This window comes from Schistocerca piceifrons, chromosome 2 (assembly GCF_021461385.2).
Source record: "Schistocerca piceifrons isolate TAMUIC-IGC-003096 chromosome 2, iqSchPice1.1, whole genome shotgun sequence".
Classification (NCBI taxonomy): Eukaryota; Metazoa; Arthropoda; class Insecta; order Orthoptera; family Acrididae; genus Schistocerca; species Schistocerca piceifrons.
Window position 1 is genome coordinate 185010104 of NC_060139.1, and position 25976 is coordinate 185036079.

A 25976-nucleotide genomic window follows, 5' to 3' on the forward strand; every position below is an offset into this window, starting at 1 on the left:
GACCAGAGGCAATTAAACCCTCCACACTATAAATTCCACGGATTTGAAGGTAATGATGTGGAGACTTTTGGTTCAGCAATGATGGATTTTCAAGTGGGGACACAGTATTTTAAGCAGTGCAAAGATGTCATTCCCCAAATAAGTGATTGTTGCTGCATGATCTTAGGATTAGACTTTCTGATAATAGAGTATGCAAAAATTCACCTTAAGTGACATATAGTTGAACTTAGTGGGACAATGCTGCAGCTAGAGTAGACGGTCACCAGTGAAGTACGGATGCAAGGTCTATCAATCTTTTGAGGTGAACCACATGAACTGCAGTCAACAACACTAAGGATGGATTTGTATGTTATTGTGGTGCAAGGTACTGGGAAGTTGGTCAGGCTAAATGTGGGACCAGACTGGCCTGTTAATGAATTGTGCATGGTAAATACACTGGCAGAAAATTATATATTAGACACCTCATGTTCCTTTGTAAGGAGAAGCATAGTATGTGTACAGGAAAAACTGGACAGGAATGTAGTTCCCATGAATTTAGATAATTTTGGCGCCAATGGTGTACAGCTCACCAAAAGAATGTTGGTAGCTAATTCGGGAGTCCTGGATGATGTGAGTTGGGCTCTGTCAGTGTGCACCAGGGTAGTGTATGAACCATTAATAAAACTGCATTGTAGAAAGCTGGAGCACCTTAAAAGTATGGACAAACTGGAGATGGAGAATTTATTGTTTGAATTTGAAGATTTGTTTTTTCCTTGTGGATCTTTAGCAGCAACATCTATAACACAGCATTATATCCCTATGGGAACTGAGTCACCAGATTATCATAGACTGTACCATGTACTGCATTGTTTGCAACCAGTATCAAAAGATTTCAATGAAAAACAGGTAGCAGACAGGGTAATAGAGGAAAGCACTAGTCCATGGTGTGTAGCTATCGTAGTTGTACAGAAAAAAGTCATCAGATGGGAACAAAAGACATCCTAAGGACAAAACTATAACTGATGCATATCCAGTTCCAGACATAACTGAAACTATTGATGATTTGGAACAGTGTAGATACTTCTCCAGCTTAGATCTGAGCAACGGGTGCCGTCAGATGGAGGTATACCCTGAGGACCATCGAAAAACAGCTGCTCAGTCCCCTGGAGCCATTTTCAGTGTCATAGACACAGTTTGGGTTAAAAGTGTTCCATTCAATGTTTCATTATTTTCTGGATGTCATGACTTTCCACAGTGGCAAACAGCAGAAAGAGCTGATGTGGAATGTAAATAATATGCATCACAGCTGCAATTAACTGTCTGGTATGGATTATTATGTAAGACAATGAGGATGGGGCTGTGGGTAGTATGCCAGCAAAGATAAAAGAGGAAGTGCTGAAAGAATTGTGTCAAGTCAATAGAACAGTTATTATGCAAGTTGTGGGAAGCTACTGGTGGAAATCTGGGAAAGAAGATGGGGACTGGTATGTAGGGGGTGATTTACAATGTGCACAATGGGCAGATGTGAGTCAAAAGTAAATATCTTTGCGGAGGTTACCAAAAGTGATGGAACCTTTTGAAAAGGTTAGGTTGGATGTCCACCAGCCACTGGGCAGGATTCCAGCAAGGAATCAATTTTTGTTAATTGTTATTGATCACTATTCTAAATATGTAGAAATGATTGAAATGCCTAAGAAAAAGGCAACAACAGAAGCACAAGCAGTGTTTAACAGCTGGATGCCTGAATTTGGAGAGCCAGAAACAATGATCACTGATCAGGGTACAAGGCTTATATTAAATTTGTTAAAGCAGCTGTGTAATTTCCTAAAGGTTAGAAAATTAAGGACAAGTTCACTGCACCTTCAGGTTAATGGTGGGACAGAGAAGGTACTTCGCTCAGTCGGTAGTCTGCTGAGTCATCATGTGAATGCACATCATAATGATTGAGATGTGTATTTATCCTTCATTGTAAGTGCATATAATTCAAAAGTCCATTCTACAACAGAATTATCATCATATGAAGTAGTTTATGGGAGGTGCATGCCATCACTGTTTTACAAAATAAGACCAAGAGTTGCCAAGCATGGGGAATAATGATTTTGCTAAAATAGTGAGGCAAATTTGGAAACATGTTCAGGGAGTAAACACCAGAGCCCAGGAATGCCTAGAGTGATTGGGAAATTGTGTGTGCAGACTACCACAATATACAGCTGGTCAGTGGGTAATGTATGTTCCAAAAGGTAAGACCAAGAAATCTGCAACTCTTATCAGGGGCCATATCACATAATTGAAACAACATCACTGGTAAATTTCAAGCTTCAATAATAGACTCATCCCACTATTGATTATGGTGCGCACTGAAGCTATTTCAGGGTGCTCCAGATGTGTTGATGCAGGTGTCATCATCCATTGAGGGGAGAGCTGTGTGAATTGGGAAGAAGAGGAAGTTTAGAAATCTTGCACAATCTGCACAGGAGATTCTGTACGGATTGACACCAAGGAAGTAGCAGAGGGTTGTTTATATTTGCATAAGAATGTATGTGTTATTTAGAAACATAAGTGATTAGCATATCTGCTGCACAGGAGATTCTGTATGGATTGACACCAAGGAAGTAGCAGAGAGTAGTTTATATTTGTGTTAGAATGTACGTGTTATTTAGAAACATAAGTGATTAGCATATCTGTTGAGGATAGGCAAACGGAGATTTAATCATGTTATGCATATTGTTACACTTCTATGTTCATTTTTGTGTAAGCTAGGTATTTTAGGGTTGTTTTCTTTTCGTATGTCTATGAGATGACAGACCTTTTCAAAGCAGGCCAGGGAGTAATGGGAGTTCCATGTTCTCAGGTTGCCACAGATCGAAGTAGAGATGAGAGAAGCCTGTATCTGGGTAGTGTTGTAACTCTTTACAAGGAGTGGAGTGGGGGTGCTGTGGGTACTACCATTGAAAACTGGTGTGCTTTTCACAACACAAGAGGTTGCAGTATTCACAAAACATCATTGGGAACTGAAGCTCACCCTGAAAGCTTGGGAAATGCATAATGAGATGAGGTGCCTGGAAGATGTATTTATGGAATTATGGAGGTAGATGGAAGGAAAAGACATGACAAAAGAAAAAAAGGAGTGAGTACAGTAAATTGTACCAGTCATATGAGCAATTGTGAAGGTAAATGCCTGGGTAGTGGAAGTGATGCATAAGGGTACCAACACGTGTGAGAGGCAATTGTATTTATGTAAAGCAGATATAACATTACGCAGCCACAGTTGTATTGGCCAGAGAAGCCAGTAGAAATTGTTCCAGTGAGAAATTTGACCTATCTGAATGAATCATTGGATCATAATCTAATCCTATTCTTAAACTAGCTAATAGACATTGAAAGGGATGTGGGTTACAGTAGAGTAAATGCTTTCACATGTACAGCAAGATCACGAGCAGCAGCAGCACATGATTAAGACCATAAGCATCACAACCACAGGTACCATGTTAGTGTTGGTTCTGTTTCACACAGCCTTCATTTTCAGAGGGCTGCCCTTCAGTGTGTCAGGTCTGCTTGTGTCTGTATATGTGCGAATGGATATGTGTGTGTGTGCGCGAGTGTATACCTGTCCTTTTTTCCCCCCTAAGGTAAGTCTTCCCGCTCCCAGGATTGGAATGACTCCTTACCCTCTCCCTTAAAACCCATATCCTTTCATCTTTCCCTCACCTTCCCTTTTTGCTGATGAAGCAACCGTGGGTTGCGAAAGCTTGAATTTTGTGTTTGTGTGTGTGTGTGTGTGTGTGTGTGTGTGTGTGTGTGTGTGTGTGTGTGTTTGTTTGTGTGTCTATCAACATACCAACGCTTTCGTTTGGTAAGTTACATCATCTATGTTTTTAGATATATTTTTCCCATGTGGAAAGTTTCCTTCTATTATATAAACAATTATTAATTTATTCCAGTCATTGAGTATAATCTCTGCTGATACTAACTTACTGCAACTATCCGCTTCAGTTTCATTCACTGCAAGATAAATTAGTTCCAACAGCAACAAACACACCACTATTAATTTAACTCCTTCTTTCTGAACATTGTTGGGTACTTGGTAAAATCTTCAGCAAACATATCTTTTGCTTCAGCCAGCTTTCAGTACCTATGATTTCAGCTTCAGTGCTTTATTTAGTGGTTGGTTCTCATGTCCTTTCCCAACACTACTACAACACTTCACAATTACAATACCAATATTTTCTAATTTTACCCTCATCCTGCATTCAGCACGAACCCTTTGAGACTGTAGCATTGAATATATTTTTCTAAGACCCTCTAACCTACAAAAAATGCCCACGCCACAGCACACTACCCATTTAGCCAATTCCTGTGTGTAATGGACTCATGATATATTAAGTGGATCCCAACACCTCTCCACTCTATGATTCAAGTCAAAGAATCTACAACCTACAGGGTTGCAGAACCATCAAAGCCTCTGATTCAGACCCTCCACTCAACTTTCTACCAAAGGATGGCAATGATGCTACAGATGTTGAGCACTGCATTCATCTTAAAAGGAAGACTGGCTGTCTTTACCATTTCAGACAGCCTCCAGAAACCAGAGGGAATCTGTTCTGATCCAAATTGACACAATCATTGGTACCAACAAGAACCATCTTCTGCAGGTAGTTGCACCCTGTGCTCTTCATAGCATCTGAATGGCCACTTTCCACATCTAGGATGAATCCCCTGGTATACATACAGAGCAATCACTGGATTTCTTCTCCTCCTTCACCACCATATCCCTAAGGGGCTTCAATACATGCCTAAAATTTGAGTTCATAACGATCAATAATCCCACCCTCTGTGAAAGCCCAGACCTTGCAGGCCACAATGCTTCCTCTGAATCACTGCAACTGGTTCAGGATCTTTATTAACCACAAACAGTGCCTGAAACATGAATGTCAGATACTTTGAAGGGCTTTGAATCAGTTTCCTGGAAAATCTTTCAATACCTGCCATACCTCGAAAAAACCTCCAACTCGACCACAGGTGAGGGCTCAACCTCAATGTGGGTAGTAACTGGGTCGAACACAGCAGAGAACAAATCGGGAGACACAAGGGAGCTCCCTGTCTAACCCCTCACAGTGATGCTTGCTGGCAACAGACTCAAGCTGCATGATAAAATCCAGCAACACCTGGAGGTGTGAGCAAAAGGGACTTAAAATGTAGTATGTTTAATCCAACCATTAACATGCTACAGACACCCCTTATTATATATTATTATAACTACAAAATCATTATATCTACATCTACATCTATACTCTGCAAGCCACTTTGAGGTGCACGGCAGAGGGTATGTCCCATTGTGCCAGTTATTAGTGTTTCTTCCCGTTACATTCACATATGAAGCACAGAAAGAAAGATTGTCTGAATGCCTTTGTGTGTGAAGTAATTATTCTAACCTTATCCCCATGATCACTATGTAAGCAACATAGGGGCTGTAGCATATTCCTAGAGTCCTGATTTAAAGCCAGTTCCTGAAAATTTGTTAATAGACTTTCTGAGGATAGTTTACATCCAGCTTCAAGAGTGTTCCAGTTCAGTTCCTTCAGTATCTCTGTGACACTCTCCTACAGAGCAGACAAACCTATGACCATTCATGCTGGCTCAGAAATGCATGTGTATCTGTCAACTTTCCATTTCATCAAGTATTTCATATTCTTATTAATACAGGTATAATTGCTCAAATCCTGAAATTATGATGCAATTGTTCTTACTAAAATTTTATTAGTTCAGCAGATATATTTTACTCACAATGGTGAAACCATATTTGAACATTATAAACTGCATAGGGGTTCACCATTGTGACAAAGGCAGGCAAGCATCATGCAGTGAAAAGTTTAACATTGAACAGTTATCATTGTGTATGTATTCTGAGATAATACCTGTGAATCATTTCTGGCATCACCACTAATATTTGTTTAGTGGGAATAAACTCCCCTTAAGTAGTAATTTTATGTGTCATGTCTGTAATTAAGATGCACACAATTCCATATTCCTAAGTGACACTACTGTTGAGATTGTAGCTTTCAGTTCACAGTGATAAAGGGTGGAGAAATTTGATTTGGTAAGAAAGAAGGTAAAGGCTTTCTATAAAAATGATTCAGACTTCCAACTCAGCTTATATCTTAACTCAGCATTCAAGTCCCTATCCATATTAAAGATGGTGGAAATTTGCACTTCACAAACACACATGTAATTTAAACTTAAATAAATCCCATCATGAAGGAGAGTCTTCATGGTTGTGGAATGAATCAACACATACAAAACAGGCAGAAGCAACCATTCAGGCTACTTCTATAAACAACAGATTATGAATGTTGTCTCTTAATTCACACTGTTAATTAGGGGACTAAATATATTACTTTATATATAGGGAGGCAGAGAGATACTTTAAAACCATGCTCTTTCTCTTTCACTGTTAAACTACTGTTTTCATGCAGTATTTTAGTGTTAACTAGAATTTACACTCCCAAAATTAAAGATTCTGATGATTTATAGGAATGGTTAATAAAGTACTCCTAAAAATTAAAAAAAAGAATCTAGGCACCATGAATTACCTGCCTAATGTCTGCTGGAACCTGTCAAACACTTCTGCATTAGCATAGAAAACTACATTCTGAACCCTATGGCTGATGTGTATCCTTACAAAAATAGTTTTTCTCATAATAGTAAGGTTTTGAATTCCATAAAATTCAATGTTATTATGAGGGTAGTTTGAAAGGTTCACATAATCACCACCAGATGTCAGTTCCAGAGCAACAGCGTTCCTGCATGAGTGAACCTGTGATGTGTCAGTGCTCTGGGCAGGGATTTGCAGTGCAGATGTCTCTCTACATTTACAATGATCTTGTGAAATTAACACCCAAACCTCCAGGTGTCAGACACTCAGATTGGTATGAAACATTGTATTATCAATAGAGTATCAACCAAAACTCCAATTTAGTTCATAACATGTGCTGTTGTCCAGCAGAATGGGTGTAAACTTTAATTAAAAATAACATCAGAACTACAGAGCACAGAGAAAGTATAACTGTGAGTAGCTAATACGTATAACTTCCACAGGGAACCTGGTAGAGCAATTGGATCATTGTATCAATGGTCCCGAGTTCAAATTCCAGTAATGACATTCCTTTTTACTGTATTACATGTGAAATTGTTATAGGAGACTAATAATAATTCTGCACGTTCTACTGTTCTGATTGTTTACATTTCTTCTGTGAAACTACAAATGCACCAGCTGCTTCATCATGAGTGGTGTCTGATTTGTCACACATTTTTAACAGAACACCACAGCTATCTATACATATGTACTCCATAGGTTCGCTACTTTCAACTAAATGAAGTGAAAGTAGACTACCAAAAGAACACTGTTGCAAACTCTGAAAAGTGTCCGCAAAATGTTCTCGAATACAACAACTTCACTTGTAAACAGTTAAAAAGAACTGTCATCAGTGGGGTTTGATAGCAGGAATATTCATTTGACAATCTTACACTATCTGTGATATAACATCCATGTGAATGTCTCACTGTATTGGATTTATGGGATCTAAATAAATAACTAAATAAATAACCAACTCACCCATGAGGGATCTACAAAGCTAACATTCACAGATATGATTTTTCTGTCCTCTGTCATTCTGGTGTTACTTTTAATTACCATTTATGAATGTTCTACTGGATGACAGCATATAGCAAAAACTAAATCAGTGTTTTGGTTGATACAGAACGTTTCGTGGCGATCTGAGTGACATGTGGAAGTTTGGATGTAGGCACATTCTCTTCTGCCTCAAGTTCTAGAAGGCAGTAACAGCAGCACCCAAATGGATGTCACTTTGCTTTGATACAGTTCCACAAAGCATACAGGAATACCAGATCAGATACATGATTGATTGAGAACTTCCAAGCAGATAGAACCCAGCAACGCATCTGCATCTACGTTTATACACCTCAAGTCACCATATAGTATGTGGCAGTGGGTATTTCAACTACCACTATCATATTCCCCCACACACAGATGGTACGCAGAAAGAACAAGCGTTGGTAAACCTCTGAATGAGCAGGAATTTCTCTGATTTCACTGTTCTGTACATTTCATGTGATGTCTGTATGAGGAAGTAAAGTTACTTGACTTTTCTTAAAATCTAAGCTGCCAAATCTAAGCTCCCTGATTTACTAGCTTCTCTTACAACGTCTGCAATTAGAATAGGATGATCATTTCCATGATAAGTCACACCTACTAAATGAACCCATGGCAAAATATGCTGCTTTTCTGTGACCCTTCTCTACTCCTGCTAATAATCTTACATAGTAAGGACCACATAATTAGGAACAGTACTAAAGAAATGATCCAACTAATTTTCCTGAGGAACTTTAATGCACCCTGAAAGAGGTAGTTCTTAAAAAACTTGTTTATCCAGTTCTTAAGTTTTGCTTACAGTCTGGGATAATTGTCAGGTGAGGTTAACAACAGAGATAGAGAATTCAAAAAACTAGTAGCACATATTGTCACAGTTGGATTTAATAAGGTTCATGAAGACATTCACCCAACATCAATATCAGATGCTACAAGAGTGGCATTGTGAATCAGAAAGAGATTTACTATCAAAATTACAAGTATGCTCAATTCAAGAATGGTCAAGGTGCATATTACTTCCTCCAAGAGATATCTTGTGAAATGACTGTGATGGTGGAATCTGAGAAATCAAACTCAGACAGAGGCTTGCAAATTGTACTTCTTCTTGCAAAGCCATTTATGAGTTGGACAGGAAAGGGGGAAAATAATAGTGGTGCATGAATATCCTCTGCCATACACCAGAAGGTGACTTTCAAGATGTAGTGGTATTTTTACATACAGGCTGTTGTCTTTGCCCTGCATATGTAATATGAATAACACACCTGCAGCTCATTACATGTGCTGAAATAACTTGCGTTTGTAATGATCAAAATCTGTCTGTGGTCTCTGTGGTACAGTAATAAATTTAGAACTTGTTATTTCCACACTATTTGCAAACAAAAGAAACATCCAATGGTAAAAACAAAAACAGGAATTTAAAAACTTCAAAACTGTCACTATAAATATCCCAGAATTTCACAAAATGATCAGATCAAGTTTAGCTAGCTTCCTGCCCCCCCCCCCCCCCCTCTCTCTCTATCCTCCTCTCCTTATTAGCATAAATTAAAATAGGAAATTGAAACAAACAGTAAAATGTGTCCAGAACCCCAACTGAAATTAGTTGTGTTTTTTTTTTCTTTTCTAAACAATGCCCTACACAAAACCAGTAACACATTACTCGAAAACTCAGGGCAGATCCATTAATTTGTTAATTAGAAGGATGAGGGGCAGAGAGGGGGTATATGTATTTTACATGACATGTGGCCTATATTCAGATTACATCCTTGACTCTTTAGGATCCAAGTAAGTTTGCCTGTCCTTTTCCTCTGAATATTTTAATGGCTGATCTGTTTTTACTGTTATATCTAAATTTACATTTCCTGAAAAAAAGAAAAAAACGGAAGCCATCCGGAAGGCATGATCAGATGTCAATGTAATTTCACACACATCAGTGGCTATGTAAATCATTAGAGTTTCAATTCTCCATGACAGGTAGAATGGCCACCAGAGTGCATTAGTGTTGTTTAGAGTTGTTACGAGGCCTGGTAGCAATATCTGCTGTGTGAACAGTGTTAGATATAGAGTGATCACTGTGAAGGATATGGTGAAGCTATGTACTCATATGAGTCAAAATTATCAGCACCTGACAGAGTTTGAAAGGCACTTCATTGTGGGTCTCCACTTGGCTGGCTAGTGGGAATCACACAATATCCAGATTTTTGGGGCATTCGGATGTCACAGTGGCCCAACGTTGGACTGCATGGGAAACTAAGGGCAGGCATACTCATTGTCAAGGTTCCAGTCAACCATGACTAATCATCAAAAGGGAGGATTGCTGTATTGTGCTCCATGCATAATATAACCACTTCACATCTGTGTCTGCCATCTGAGAACAAGTAATGGACTTTGCAACATTCTGTGTCATCCAACACCACTGACTGAAGCTTATCAGCAGTGAGACTTAGGGAACTACCATCAGATGTATATGCTCCCACAAACACCACAACACAAACGACTGCGTTTGGAGTGGTGCCATGACTGGGAGACATGAGCTGTTGATGAACTGCATCACATCATGTTCAGTGATGAATTATGGTTCTGCACTACCCCACATGACCATTGTCAACAAGTACAGCAGTGACCTGGGAAAAGGTCCCATTCTTCAAATTTTTTGGAGAGACACAGCAGGGTTTCTCCTGGCATTGGAGATGACTGCAATTATGGGTGGCACTGATTGTGTGAACTCTGAAGACACAATTATATGTAATGGACATCCTGCATCCTCATGTGTTGTGCCGTGCAACAGTATGGAACTGTATTTATAGCCACAAAAGAAACCATAATATCTAGTGAGGTTAGTACTGATTCAGAATGTGAAACATTTTGGATGAAGATAATTATTAAAGGCAGATCAAACATGGTTATCAGATTCTTTTATAGACTCCCTGCCTCAGCAACAGTAGCATCTGAAAATTTTAGGCGAAACTTGGTGAATATTTCATATAAATTTTCTGGTTCAGTTATAGTTTTAGTTATAGATTTCAACTAAACAGGTATAGACTGGGAGACTTAGGTGATTAGGGTGAGCATTATGGGCAGATAATTGTGTAAAATTGTTCTGCCTTATCCAAAAACTACCTTGAGTAGGCAACATCTTAGACCTGCTGGTGATTAACAGGTCCAAAATTTTAGACTCAGCATTGAACAGGGAATTAGGGATCATGAGGCAATTATGGCATCATTGAATATGGCTGTAAATAGGAATACAAATAAAATTAGGACTATCTTTCTGTTTAGTAAGAGAGACATGATACAGATTTCAGATTACCTGACAGATCAACATGAACATTTTATTTATATATAAAAACAAAGATGAGGTGACTTACCGAACGAAAGCGCTGGTAGGTCGATAGACACACAAACAAACACAAACATACACACAAAATTCAAGCTTTCACAACAAACTGTTGCCTCATCAGGAAAGAGGGAAGGAGAGGGGAAGACGAAAGGAAGTGGGTTTTAAGGGAGAGGGTAAGGAGTCATTCCAATCCCGGGAGCGGAAAGACTTACCTTAGGGGGAAAAAAGGACAGGTATACACTCGCACACACGCACATATCCATCCACACGTACAGACACAAGCAGACATATTGGTCTTTAAATATGTCTGCTTGTGTCTGTACGTGTGGATGGATATGTGCGTGTGTGCGAGTGTATACCTGTCCTTTTTTCCCCCTAAGGTAAGTCTTTCCGCTCCCGGGATTGGAATGACTCCTTACCCTCTCCCTTAAAACCCACTTCCTTTCGTCTTCCCCTCTCCTTCCCTCTTTCCTGATGAGGCAACAGTTTGTTGCGAAAGCTTGAATTTTGTGTGTATGTTTGTGTTTGTTTGTGTGTCTATCGACCTACCAGCGCTTTCGTTCGGTAAGTCACCTCATCTTTGTTTTTATATATAATTTTTCCCATGTGGAATGTTTCCCTCTATTATATTGAACATTTTATTTCCAGCACAGCCAATGTTCAGCATTAATAGACAAAGTTCAAGGGTGTTGTACATTACTATTTAGACAGGTATGTGTCAACCAAAGTTGTGAGTGATGGAAAAGACCTGCCACGTTTCAACAAGTACATTGGAAAGCTGCACCGGCCGTCGGTGGCCGAGTGGTTCTAGGCGCTTCAGTCTGGAACCGCGCGACTCGTACAGTCGCAGGTTCGAATCCTGCCTCGGACATGGATGTGTGTGTTGTCCTTAGGTTAATTAGGTTTAATTTGTTATAAGTTCTAGGGGACTGATGACCTGAGATGTTAAGTCCCATAGTGCTCAGAGCCATTTGAACCATTTTTTTTAGAAAGATGCTACAAAAGCAAAGATACCTTAACAGTAAATTTGAATGAAGCGAAAGCCTCACAGACTAACAAAAACTAAATGAAGCCAAAATTATCATAAGGAGAATGATGCATGAATTTTTCAATGAATTCACTTGACAGACAATTGTAAGATGTTTTGGTCTTATGCAAAATCAGTAAGTGGATCAAAGGTATCCATCAAGATATTCTGTGACTATAAGAGCAGAAAAATGGATCATGACACAGATAAGGCCAAAATGCTAAATGATTTTTTCCAGAACTGCTTCAAAGAGAAATATCACACTGTAGTTCCTCTAAATTGCTGCACAAAGACAAAATGATAGCTACAAAAATAAGTGTTCATGGGACAGAAAAGCTACTGAAATCACTCAACAGATGGAAGTTCAATGGATCTGGTGGCACACCAGAATGATTCTACATAGAGTAAGTGATAGAACTTGCCTCTTTTCTAGCAGTGGTGGAGGAGTGAAGCATTCCTGATAACTGGAAGAGAGCACAGGTAATTCCTGTTTTCAAGACAGGCCATCAAACAGGTGCACAAAACTCTCTGATGTTGGTTCTGTTGTGAAATTTTGGAACAATGTTTATACCCACAAGCTATAACATTTCTGGAGACCAAAAATCTCCTCTGTAGGAATCAATCTGGGTTTTGAAAACAATGATCATATGAAACCCAACTTCCACTGTCCATTCACAAGACCCAGAAAGCAGTAGATAGAGGTGCGCAGGCAGATGCTGTGCTCCATGAAGCTTTTTGCGGATGATACTGTTGTATACAAAGAATTTGCAACACTGGAATATTGTATCGAAATGCAGAGAGACATGCAGAGGATCACTGCTTGGTGAAGGGAGTGGCAACTGACCCTAAAACATAAACAAATGTAGTCCATCAACAAAGGGGGTAGGTTAACAGTACCAAAAATCTTGAACAGTAACTCAGGGCTTATCCACCTTATCTTTATTATCCTTAACTTTATTATCCATTACATTAATTTGATTAATTACAATCTGTTGGTGTGATTAGATCACCTGAAGAGTGAGCTAATTACAAAATACCATTAATATAAAATTTTATTATCGTTGTCCCTATAAACATGTACCCAATTACTAGCTTTCAGATAAATTACATCAAAAACATATGTAATAAGTGAAGTGTCTAGAGAGCTAATGCTGGAAATATGTTAGCAAATTTTGCACTCATTTAGTTTCAGTTCTTAACTAAAACATTGTTAATTAAATAGAATAGCATATTTTGGCATACTAGACACTGTAAATCAACAGTAATTATTGTTACACCTAAAAGTTCACATTCAGAAGAATCTCTCTCTACTATTCTGTTAATGAGGAATACAATTTTCAATTGTAACTTGTATAAAGACAGCAAACAACAGTAGCTGAAAGTATTGCTAATTATTGTAATCTTATAAAGTCAGTCTGTGGCAGGTTATGATATGAGCAAGATCTGTGCCTAAAATTGCAGCACAATATATATAGGCAAATTAGCACAAATTACAACTAATACAATGTGCCAAGTATTACCTGAATTTCACATCTGGGATATCATTCCATAATTCAGTGACTGTTTTTAATGGTTGACTGTCAACTGGTAAGTAATTTAATGAACTGTATTGCTCTTCAATAATGTTTTCTGCTAAATGTGACAACAGGATCGGAATATGAACCATGTTACTTTAGGATCATATTACGAACAATGTTGCTTCCAATAGTTACTTACTGTGCACATCATTAGCCGTACTACTGTGAATGTTAGATTTCAAGGACAGTGAATTGAGAACTTCATTCAGTGATTGTGTTAATGATTTACTTGGCACACATTAATAATTGTCTTTAATTTCTTCTGTGTTAGGTTACTACACTCAAACAGTACCATTATAGGACATCAGCAGAGTTTATCTGTGCATAAATTATAATAGATGGGATTCGATCTGGCCATAAACTGTAGATGCTTCAATATCAAAGTGCTGTTAAATATTTAAAATATAAACTTTGTGTGGACCATATCACTTGAAATAGCCTACTTGGGCCAATCACTTTTCTGTCAGCTTTCAAGGAGGTACAAGTACCTATGGATTATTAGCACAGGTAAATAAGGCAATGCTTCAATTTGACCAATACTTGAATATCTGTCTGCAGTCTGGGTCTGATAGAGGAAATAGAGAAGATCCACAGAAGAAAAGCACATTTCATTAAAGGTTAGTTTAGTAAGTGTGAAAGTGTCATGGAGATGCTCATGCAATGCCACTGGCAGACACTGCTAGAAAGGCATTCTCCATCACTGTTCGGTTTACCATTACAGTTCCAAGAGTCAAACAATCTATGCTTCTGATCTATTGCTTCCAGTTATGTACATCTCATGAAAATAGCATGAAGATAAAACTAGAGAGATTCAAACCTGCACAGATGCTTACAAGCAATCGTTCTTTCTGTGAATTATCCATGATTGAAACGGGTAAAGGGGGAAATGACACGTGTTATAAAGAACCCGCCATCACCCACACAAGGAGGCTTGCAGAGTATAGATGTAGATAAATGTTAACGACATTTTTCAACGGGCAAGTACTTGTCCTTACATGGCACGTCTCTATGAACTGTCTGCATGTTATTAGGTAATCCCATGGCCAGCAAAATCCCCTGATCTGTCCCCTACAGAACATGTGTTGGACCAACTTAAATATAAACTTCATCCCATTACCAGTATGCAGGATATCAAGTACCAGGTATGACACTTGTGGGCCAGCTTGCCTCACAGTGGCTTGATGACATCCTTCCCAACTGAATCAGTGTATTCATCCACGCTAGATGAGTGCAACATAATACTGATAGGTGGGTCCATAATGTCAAGTTCTTTGTAAATTTAGTCAGTTTTGTAATCACTGAAATTACATCACAAACCATCCCATCCAGTGAAGTTTCTTTTCATTTCATTTCATTTCTCCTACCCTTTTGGATGCTTTTTTTTCTTTTTTTTCCAGCAATGCATTTTGTACAGTTTTTTTCCATATTTCTGCAAGCATGTCTACTTTAGAGAATCAAAAGTTGAGTGTATCAAAATCAGATATATGAAAGTAAGGAGGTCCTACAAAATGAAACGACAAAATACACACATCAAAAAAGTTTTACATTGCCCCCACTCCCAGAACTCCTGAAGACAGATGTTGACTGTGGATATTGTATCACAGACACAGACCCTTTGACTACTCAGAGATGTCACTAAACCTGCCCAAAGATGTAAACAACCATGTATGAGCAGTGTCTGTTAGATGGAGAGGGTCAGACAGCCAATCAGTTCCAGTCATTCCACCAGGAAGGAGGTACATGCCTCATGTTGTCTGTCATTCAACCATGCCTAGACAGTCAATACCACAGTTCAATCACATCTGCATTGTTGCTTTGTGAGAGGATGGGCTCTCAACAAGGGAAGTGTCCAGGCGTCTCGGAGTGAACCAAAGCAATGTTGTTCGGACATGGAGGAGATACAGAGAGACAGGAACTGTCGATGACATGCCTCGCTCAGGCCGCCCAAGGGCTACTACTGCAGTGGATGACTGCTACCTAGGATTATGGCTTGGAGGAAACCTGACAGCAATGCCACCATGTTGAATGACGTTTTTCGTTCAGCCACAGGATGTCGTGTTATGACTCAAACTGTATGCAATAGGCTGTATGGCGTGCAACTTCACTCCCGACGTCCGTGGTGAAGTCCATCTTTGCAACCACGACACCATGCAGCAAGGTACAGATGAGCCCAACAACACGCTGCATGGACCGCTCAGGATTGCCATCACATTTTCTTCACCGATGAATGTTGCATATGCCTTCAACCAATCGTCGGAGACGTGTTTGGAGGCAACCCGGTCAGGCTTAATGTCTTAGACACACTGTCCAGCAACTGCAGGAAGATGGAGGTTCCCTGATGTTTTGGGGTGGCTTTAGGTGGGGCCGACATACACTGCTGGTGGTCATGGAAGATGCTGCAACAACTATGGGATTTGTGAATGCCATCCTCCGACCGAAAGTGCAACCATATCAGCAGCATATTGGTGAGGCATTCGTCTTCATGGATGACAATTTGTGGCCCCATAATGCACATCTAGTGAATGACTTCCTTCAGGATAACAACATCACTCGATTAGAGTAGTAAGCATGTTCTCCAGACATGGACCCTATCGAACATGCCTGGGATAAATTGAAAAGGTCTGTTTATGGACGACGTGACTCATCAACAACTCAGAGGGATCTATGCCGAATCGCCATTGAGGAGTGGGACAATCTGGACCAACAGTGCCTTGATGAACTTGTGGATAGTATGCCATGACAAATACAGGCATGCATCAATGCAAGATGATGTGCTACTGGATATTAGAGGCACTGGTGTGTACAGCAGTCTGGACCACCACCTCTGAAGGACTTGCTCTATGGTGGTACAACACGCAATGTATGGTTTTGACGAGCAATAAAAAGGGCAGAAATGATGTTTATGTTAATCTCTATTCCAATTTTCTGTACAGGTTCTCGGACTCTCGGAACTGAGGTGATGCAAAACTTTTTTTGATGTGTGTAAAATATATGGGTAAAGTCAGGTTCTCTATTGAGTGAGAACTTTCTATCTACATGAAAATAAAGTGATAATGCACAGAAGAAAGAGTATTCAGCTGGCCAACATGCCTTTCATTAAGGACTGAGCAATAATACAAGGGTTGTTCAATAAGTAATGCAACCCTTTTTTTCTTGGCCAGTTTCAGTTGAAAAAATGTGGAATTTGTTAAGGGACCTCATGGAATATTCCCACTTCAGTGACTATAGTTTCATGAAGTTCTGATACATGGTGATGCTATAAGTAGCCTTCAAAATGGTGTCTGTAACGAAGGTGCATTCCAAGCAGAAATCTGTCATTGAGTTTCTTTTGGCGGAATACCAGAGCATCACAGATATTCATAGGCACTTGCATAATGTCCACAGAGACCTGGCAGCGAACAAAAGCATTGTGAGTTATTGGATGAGGCATCTGTTACCATCACAATGCAGTCACACAAACTTGTCTGATCTCCCGCATGCCAGCCACCTGCACACACCTGTGACTCCTGCAATTTTGGAACATATAGACCCTCTCATTTGAGGTGATCAATGGATGACAATGAAACATCTCACTGCATGACTGGACATCTCTGTTGGTAGTTCTGACATTCTCATCCACAAGTTGGGGTACTCAAATGTGTGTGCCTGACTGGTTTCTTGCTGCCAAAGAGAAGACAATAAAGAGCAATGAAGGAGCATCTGTGAGGAATTACTTATGCATTACAAGACTGATTATGACAATTTTTTGTTGATCATCATCATAGGCAGTGAAACATGGGTTCATCACTTTGAACTAGAAACAGAACAGCAACAGATGAAATAGTGCCACACCAACTCTCCCTCAAAGAAAAATTTCATAGACACACCGTCAGCTGGTAAACTCATGGTGATGGTCTTCTGGGGCTCTGAAGGGCTGATTCTGTTTGATGTCCTCCCTAATGGTGCAATGATCAACTCTGAAGTGTATTGTGCTACCTACCCTCATGAAATTGAAGAAATGACTTCAGAATGTTCATCACTACAAAAATGCAAACAAACTTCTCCATCTCCCTAACAATGCAAGGCCTCACACAAGCCTGTGCACCCAAGAGGAGCTCACAAAACTTTTCCTTCCCCAACCACCCTACAGCCCAGGTCTTGCACCTTCCAACTTCCAACTGTTTGACCCAAAGAAGGATGCAACCCTTGGCAAACAGTACATGGATGGTGAAAAGTTTATAATGCAACAAGGTCTCGGCTCTCACACCAATGAGAAGAGTGGTACCATGCAGGCATACAGGCCTTCCCAGTAAAATGGCATAAGGCCCTCCCAGTAAGATGGCATAAGGCTGTCACATTGAATGGAGTTTATGTTGAAAAACAGGGTTTTTTAGCAGAAAGAATGGGGAAAAATATCACATATTGGAATCCTGAATAAAACCAACCTGCTTTCAGAAATAAAAATGTATTGCACTACTTATTGAATACCTCTCATAATAATGTTAGTACTTCATACAGTTAGTCTACTGATTGATACAGGATGAACTCAGGCATAGAATGAAGCCAGACTTAGCAAGTGAGATACTGTGAAGGTTTCTAGAACAGTCAAATGAGTGACACAGCCTATGTATATGGATTGTATGTAAGAATACATGATTATGCTCAAGATTTTTTTATGTCTGTGTGCAACTGAATAAACGCTGTTTCTAATTTTCCAAATGCCGCAAGCAGTTCATCTCAGTTTAGTATGAAGAATGCTCAATGGTCCAGTTTTGTTGCTCCTGCCCTACATGTGTGCTTCTGATGAAGTCAGTCTTTCAGTTTTGTTTGGCTGCACATTGATATAACCTTAATCATCAAAATCATATTACTAACAACTGAGGAATGGAAAGTCAACAATACTACAGAATTATACATGAGTTCATCAGTTACTTCCTGTAAATGAAGAAGTTATTAAAATGATAAGTGGGATAATATATATGACTGAACAAAGTATGAAATTCAAATTCACCACAAAGATACTCAACTGTGCTGTCCATCATTGCGGCCACAGAGACTGTTGAAGCCTAATCCCCGTTGGCCACTCAAAGGACTTGTAACTGTGAAGCTGTCATTAATGCAGTAATATGATGTTGTTTGTAAAGGCTCTTTGATTGGTAAAGTTGGTGGAGCTATGCGAAATTCATCAAAGTCCAACCTAAAATAACAACAAAAAATATATTACTAAAATAATTCAGACTTCATTACGTATTATTCAGTGATGTGCTTCACAATGATAACAACCTGAATAGTATTAACACAAGATGGAGTAAATTTTCATGCACAGATACCTATATGAATTTAGAGAACTTGCTAGGAAAGAAAATGGAAATAAAAAAAATAGACTATGTTTGGTATAGCATTCACAATAACAATATGTTTGTTTGTGTGGCCATCTTCCACAGCAGCTGTTAACATCTGTTATCATAGATCAAGACAGATAACCTATAATAACAGACAATAACAATAGTTTAGAATGACTTGCAGTAATGAAACGAATTCCCTGATTTCCCTGATAGCTTGATTTTCACTGCCTCAAAACACAGAGTGGTGTTTTAAATTTCCTTCTTTTTTGTAATTATAGGTAGTGCTTCAATTAAGTAGCCAGATATCATTAATCCATGAAAACTTATTACTAATGTCTTGTCTTGTATTGCAAATATTGATTCTCTATCTTCAATAATTAATCAAGGACTCTTATGAATTAGAAAATCTTATTTTGCATTTTTTCAAGCATTATATATTGCACAGTTGAAGTTTCTTGCAATGTCATCCTTGCATAAAACTTCTTATTTTACAGGTAGTGTCAAATCAGGTTAAACTCTCGAGCTTCAGAATCCTTCACCATCTTTGTCACGAACAACAGAATTTTATGGCTGTTGTTGTGGTGACCATTTACATCTCAGAGATGGCTGGTGATTGGCTGGCATATGTCATCATTATATCATGCTGCTAGACATTGTGTCCACATCTGCACTGGAGGTGCCAGTCCTCTCATAGGGATATAAACAATGCAGCACATTTCACTATGGTACTTCAACTAGCAAAACGGATGGGGTTCTGGAAAGAAGAAGTATAAAACCTATCTTCAGACCACCTTAGAAGAGAGAGGAGATGCTGCACCCAGTTAAGGACAGTCTCAGTCTCGGGGTCCCTGAAATTTATAAGATTCCTTGAAAGTGCACTAGCAGCTACATCAGACAGTGTAGCAGCATCATTAATAATCACTGTCAAGAACACCAAAGGCCATTAAAACTTGAGAACTTGAGAAATCAGATGGCAGGCATCGGCGGTGCTGATATTTTGCAAATGATTCTGTGAAGCAGATTTATGTCACCACTCACAGGCTAGAAGGTATGACCCAGCAGACACTGTATACAAATGTGAAGTAATCAGGGCAGCACAGGACACCAACCTGCTGTGAAGAACTCATACATTGCATTTACAACAGCACCCATTGACCCATCTGGGGGCCAAAGCAGGCTGAGGAAAGCTGATGTTGTAACTATCAAAGAGTGCTCCAATTGTCCCCTCCAAAGGAACTATGTCAGAGGTGTAGAGAAAAGACATATAAACAAGCAAGCCCAGAAGCTCAAATCAGACAGTCGTGTCACCATTCTGTCTGTGTCTAGAACCAGACAGAATAATGATTGTTTAAGTTGCAGGCCAACCACAATGACCTTCTTAGAATGGATATAGGTGGCCAACCAGCCCACTGAAGCTACCTCCAACCTCTGCTGCATGGACAAGTCATTACTGTGGTGTGGCACATCGCACAAGGGGCAAGAGGGCTGCTAGCCTCTGCTTTCTGGATGGCATCATCTGGCAGACTAAGCTATTGTCTGCAAGGGTGATGCCACAATGTGAACTCACAGCCTGCCAGGTGCAGAGCTGTCTGTGGGCACTGAATGAGCTGCCCTGGGTGGATGGACAGAACTGATAAGGCTCATTGCAATGATGGTGGTCAGCCGCTTCCCTTCAGTGCTCTACATGGGGTCAACAAGTCGTGCTTGAGGAAGCAGTCAGCCATGTTCCAGGCCACAGGCACAGTTAACACACATGGCGGTCACTTATCCGTGGCATGACTAGGAGCCCTACATCCGCAAGGCTGGGTGACTGATCACTGACACTGCAGGTCCTGGCACTGGCATGGTGTGCAGCACCATCACCGAATCACCAGAAGGTCATTGTGTACCTTTGACATAATAAAGGCAATGTGTTTCTCTGCGTGCTTCAGCGTGAGTCATCCCTGTCTCCCAAACAATACCGTTCAGTCGTTCTAACATATTACAATCCCTAAGCTCGGAGAGTTAGAACAACATTTTGCCATGTTGGATCAAGTAATCACAAAAAGCACTGTGAAATTTGATGGAACAAATTTCCGTTTATGGAAATTTCAGATTAGTTTGACACCTATGGTGTTTGGGATGTGGTGGGGGCCAGAGAGCAAAATCTGAGGATTTGATGACACCTGCTGGAAAACTGTGTGTAAAACACAATGCTTGTGCTACATGTTGCATTTCAATCACAATCAAGTACCGGCAACTTGAATTTTGATATGCGCACTACTACTCATGAAATGTGGGGGAAATGGTACACGATTCATGAAGAAACATCTGGGTAAATAAAGTTTTATTGATCCACTACTGGTGTCATGGCCTAAAGCCACATTGTCGGGTGCAAGAAATGTCACACATGTACCCATCACTCCTAGTCAAGTATTACTCGCTGAATATTGTCTACATTACATGGATGAATGAAGGGTGACAAACATGTGATTCATTAATTTCCTACAAACCAGTGATATTTGGATTATGTAGTTGCAGACCATTGTTTTAAACATGCCTGCATCAGTGTGATGGCAAGGCAACCCACTGTTGGGAAGAATAGAAGCGACCCACACAAGGGACTAAAGACAATATTCACTGAATGGTATGTCCTGACTAGGAGCAATAGGTTCACCTACAACCTTTCAACATTGTTGCACCCGATGATGTGGTTTTATACTGTGAAACTGGTTGTGCATCAATAAGACAACAATTTTACCATCTGTCAGCAGAATTCTTCTTAACATCATGTCTCAATCATGAAAAATTTCCACAAGTTCTGAATGAATGCGAGTGATCTGGTGATGCAGCATATCACAAGAGTCATGACATTGTGGGTCAACTCAGATATGTGAATGAATGTGAAACTGTGTTCAAGATGGCCAAGATCCTTGGAAGCCTTATGGCAAAATTCCATGCCCTATTATAGCCTGGGACAGTGTTTCTCGGATCAGGAAATGACTGGAAGTCCAAGGGTGGCTCATTTCTGAAGATTAATGATTGAATGACATGGAGAATGCACGTAATGTCCTGGAAGCAACTTCATCTCAACAGTGGAAGAAAGAGCATACGGGGTGCCAAGAAGAAGAACCTAAATCAAGCAAATTTGAAAGGAAAATTTAATTGCTGGACCTGTGGGAAAGAAAGCAATCCATCAATTTCCATTCTAAGAAAAAGCAAAATAGAGGTAATGTATGTGTATTTCTTGTTACTGGCAGTGCATACCACAAAAAAGTTCTGCATGATAAAGTGATTTGTGAGAGTATGATGCAAGCTGATATAAACAAAGTCTGGATTACAGACAGCAGGACATCGGCATGTCACTTTCGGTGCAATGGTTCAGTGAAATCCGTGAATGTCAGATCATTGAAATTTCACTTGGATATAACATAAAAGCAAAGAGATTGGATCATTTAAACCAAAGAAATTTGTAAATGGATGCTGGGAAGATGGACGCATTGATGATCTGCTGTACATCCCAAAAACAAGGAATAATTGTTTTATGTCATTATTTGTATAATGAAATATTTTGAGGTGAGCATTGTAGATAAGTTTCTAAACATTTCTCATGATGGATGTAACATTTCCACAGAAATAAAACAAGAAAAAGAGATTTCCAGAATGTTTTTTTGTGTAAAATATCCAACTTCAGGCATGCCTGAAGTTGGCCTTGTAAGCCGAAAACCGGTTAGCAATAAAAATAATATTGTAGAACAAAAGCAAACTGGTGCTTTTCATTTATTATTATAATGTTGTTCTACCAAGAACCGACGGAAGATTCTGTTAATATAAAATATCCAATGTTACGTGAATATGTCAATCACAAATAACCTCAAAACTTGGCAAAAAAGACTGGTTCATATAAATGTGAAATTGATTGTGAATTGGATCAAAACAAGTCTTTTATAAATGGGATAAACATGCTTGTTGCAGCGTCATTCTTTTGTGAAAATGTCGATGTGGAAAGGTTCACCATTTGCCTTTTGACGAGAAAATTGAAGTGAGAAATTCAGAAATCAGCAGTTTTGTACAAAGCAATATTAACCGGAAAAAACACAGGATTTTTTTATAATTCTGGAAATTTTTCAGTGTTTTAGTTTTCAATTAAATGTTTGTTATTTTGACTGCTAAGAACTGGTAGCCTAACAAAGAATATTACTGGATCCTGCTACTACAGAATCATACTGCAGCAATAAAACATAAATTAAGTAAAACTTAAGTTGCAAAGGAAATGCGCCATTTACAACAAAACAGACTGCACACAAAAGTGTCTGACAAGAGCAAAATGTGTTAAAGGCATTAGGATGAAAGACTATGCAATACTTCATAACAACAAACTGCTTGCGATGAGTGTGACGTCACAATTGTTTACATTAGCTTAGTTAGAGATGATGCCAGCAGGCGATGCATCTAAGCAGCTAAGTTGTGTATGAACAGCATATTCTCCTGCTTCTGGCTACGTGAATTTTTTTTTCTTTCCTTTATTGAATTTCGATTCAAACCCTGAGGGGCACAGGGAAAAGGGGGGTGGGGGCTGGCAGCAGCTTAATATGCCACCCTGCAGCCTACAGAAGAGTTAAAAACATAATAAGAAGATAATAAACAATAAAAACAGGTGATAAAATGGTGACTTTTTAAAAACTGTAACATGGCAAAAAGTTGTACAAGTGAGAATATAAAAACAAAGGGTTGGTGATGCTGAGTAAAACACATAGTAATTAGACAGGCACAATTAAAAAGACAGCAACAGTCTGGTTTTTGTTCGTAAGAGATAAAAAATACACCTAGCATCAGTATGGTGTCTTTGCGCAACACTTAAAAAAGGGGACACGCAACACTGAACACTCACAGTAACACTGCACTATAGAGTAGACACGATGATGACACACCACAGCCTAAGGCATAGGGGGGAAGAGGCGGACAGATGTGGGGGAAAAAAGGGGGGAGGAGAGGAAAAGGCAAAAGGTGGGGGGGGCTGCGATGGAGGGAGAGGACATATAAGAAAGAGAGGGGGGGGGGGGGGGGGGGGAGGCAGGGCGGACGCGAGAAGGAGTGAGGAAGGCAGAGGAGGGGAAAGCAATAGGACTTGGGGGAGAGAATAGAGGCAAAGAGAGGGTTGGGGGGGAAAACCACAAAAACGGGGAGAAGAGGGAGCCCAGGACAAGGACTGAGGCAGGGAGGGAGAGGCGAGGATTAGAGTTGATAGGAGCGATAAATGGAGGAAGAGAGGGCATCATCTGGGAGGCCACCTTGGGAAAGAAGGTGGAGGTTGGGTGGGACACAACGGTGAGGGCGCGGCAGTGGGCGGGCGTTGGAGAGGGGAGGAGCAACCAGGGGATTGGGGGGGGGGGGGGCAAGTCTGGGGGGGGGGGGGGGGTAGAGGACTCAAATATGTTTGAGGAAAAGGAGCAGATGGGGAAACGGAATCAGGTCATAGAGGATCCACATGACGGGCGGGAGGTGTAAATGGAAGGAGAGGCAGAGTACATGGTGCTCGAGGTTCTGGAGGGACTTATAGCATTTGGTGGGAGTAGATATCCAGGTCGGACTGGCATAACAGAGGATGAGACGGATCAAGGATTTGTAAGTGTGGAGGATGGTAGACGGGTTCAACCCTCATGTCCAGCCAGAGAGGAGTTTAAGGGACAGAGGCAGTTGTGGGCTTTGTATTGGATAGAATGGAGATGAGGGATCCAGGTGAGGTGATCGTCAATGGTGAGTCCAAGGTAGGTGAGGGTGGGGGAGAGGCGGACAGGACAGGTGCAAATGGTAAGGGAAAAATCAAGGAGCCGGAAGGAGCAAGTGGTACAACCTATGATGATTGCCTGTGTCTTGGAAGGATTGATTTTTAGGAGCCACTGGTTACACCATGTGGCAAAAAGGTCAAGGTGATTCTGAAGAAGGCATTGGGACAGTTGAAGGGTAAGAGTGAGGGAAAGGAAGGTGGTGTCATCGGCATACTGCAGGAGGTGGACTGGAAAGGGATAGGTTGGAGCATATCTGCTGTGTACAGGAGGTAGAAGAGAGGGGAGAGGACGGAGCTCTGGGGCACACCTGGCAGAGGGATAGAAGGTGTGGGAATCGGTGTTATGGATGGTAACGTAGGAGAGGCAGGCTACTTGAAGTGTGGCTGTTAGCTGTATCAACTGTAGCAAGCAGTCAGATGTTACACGGCAAAATTCTGGCACACAGTGTTTACATTTAGTGATTTTTTCTGTTTCCTCTTTGTTTATGGTTCTCACTTCAAACGAAAATAAAACAGATTTCTGTGGCCACGAGCCATCCATTGAATTAAAACACATTCACATAATTATGGGAGGCTGAAATAATTATCAGTTTCAGTTTTTTTGTTTTATTTTATTTCCAGGTTTTTAACAGTCAAGCATTAATCACCTTGCAGAATGATGAAGTCATTTTCATCAGTTTGTCAAAGAAATTTGGCTGTTATTAATCTTTTCCGCTGAGGCAGTTAGTTTATTTAAATTGAAGTGTTTCTTTCCAGACTATTGGCTAGTTTCAACTGTCAGCCATATCTGAAGTGCACATTTTCATCTTCTGGCACATATGGCATTATGCCATAATAAAGAACCAAACATGAGATAATGCAGTACAGGTAATCCAAGAAACTTTACATCCCGAAAACCACACTGAAAAGCTTAATATCAGGTTGGGGCCTATTTCATTGTGAATCTGGACATACAAATGTACACTTTAAGGACAATTATATATTTTAGTATGTTTAAGAAATTATGATGCTCTTGGAGTATTATCTGATGTCCTGTTTCTTTTATGACTTAATGTAAGATCTCTTAATCCTTTAAAAGTATGAACATACAGGCTTCCTACATCATTGCAGCTGCACACACACAGCAATGACTGTTTTCTGGTGGACAATGGCATCTGCTGAAATGAACCTGTTTCTAATAGCTTGTAGGAAAATATTGCAAATGATGGTTTGAAAAGTGTCACTTTCAGTGTAAATTTCCTTTTATGCAAGATGAATTATGTTGGGTATGAGAATGTGTGATGAATTTCTTAAATCAAA

The 25976-nt window shown here is 39.9% G+C and overlaps 1 protein-coding gene across 1 annotated transcript in view; it reads right to left on the reverse strand.

Annotated features, from left to right (window-relative positions):
* Nucleotides 1–25976, reverse strand: part of LOC124777461 — a 195447-nt gene that overhangs the window by 55523 nt on the left and 113948 nt on the right. Inside the window, exon 5 of the mRNA XM_047252884.1 lies at nt 18593–18762. Within this exon, the coding sequence (XP_047108840.1) occupies nt 18593–18762 (170 nt within the window). The remainder of the gene's footprint in view (nt 1–18592; nt 18763–25976) is intronic.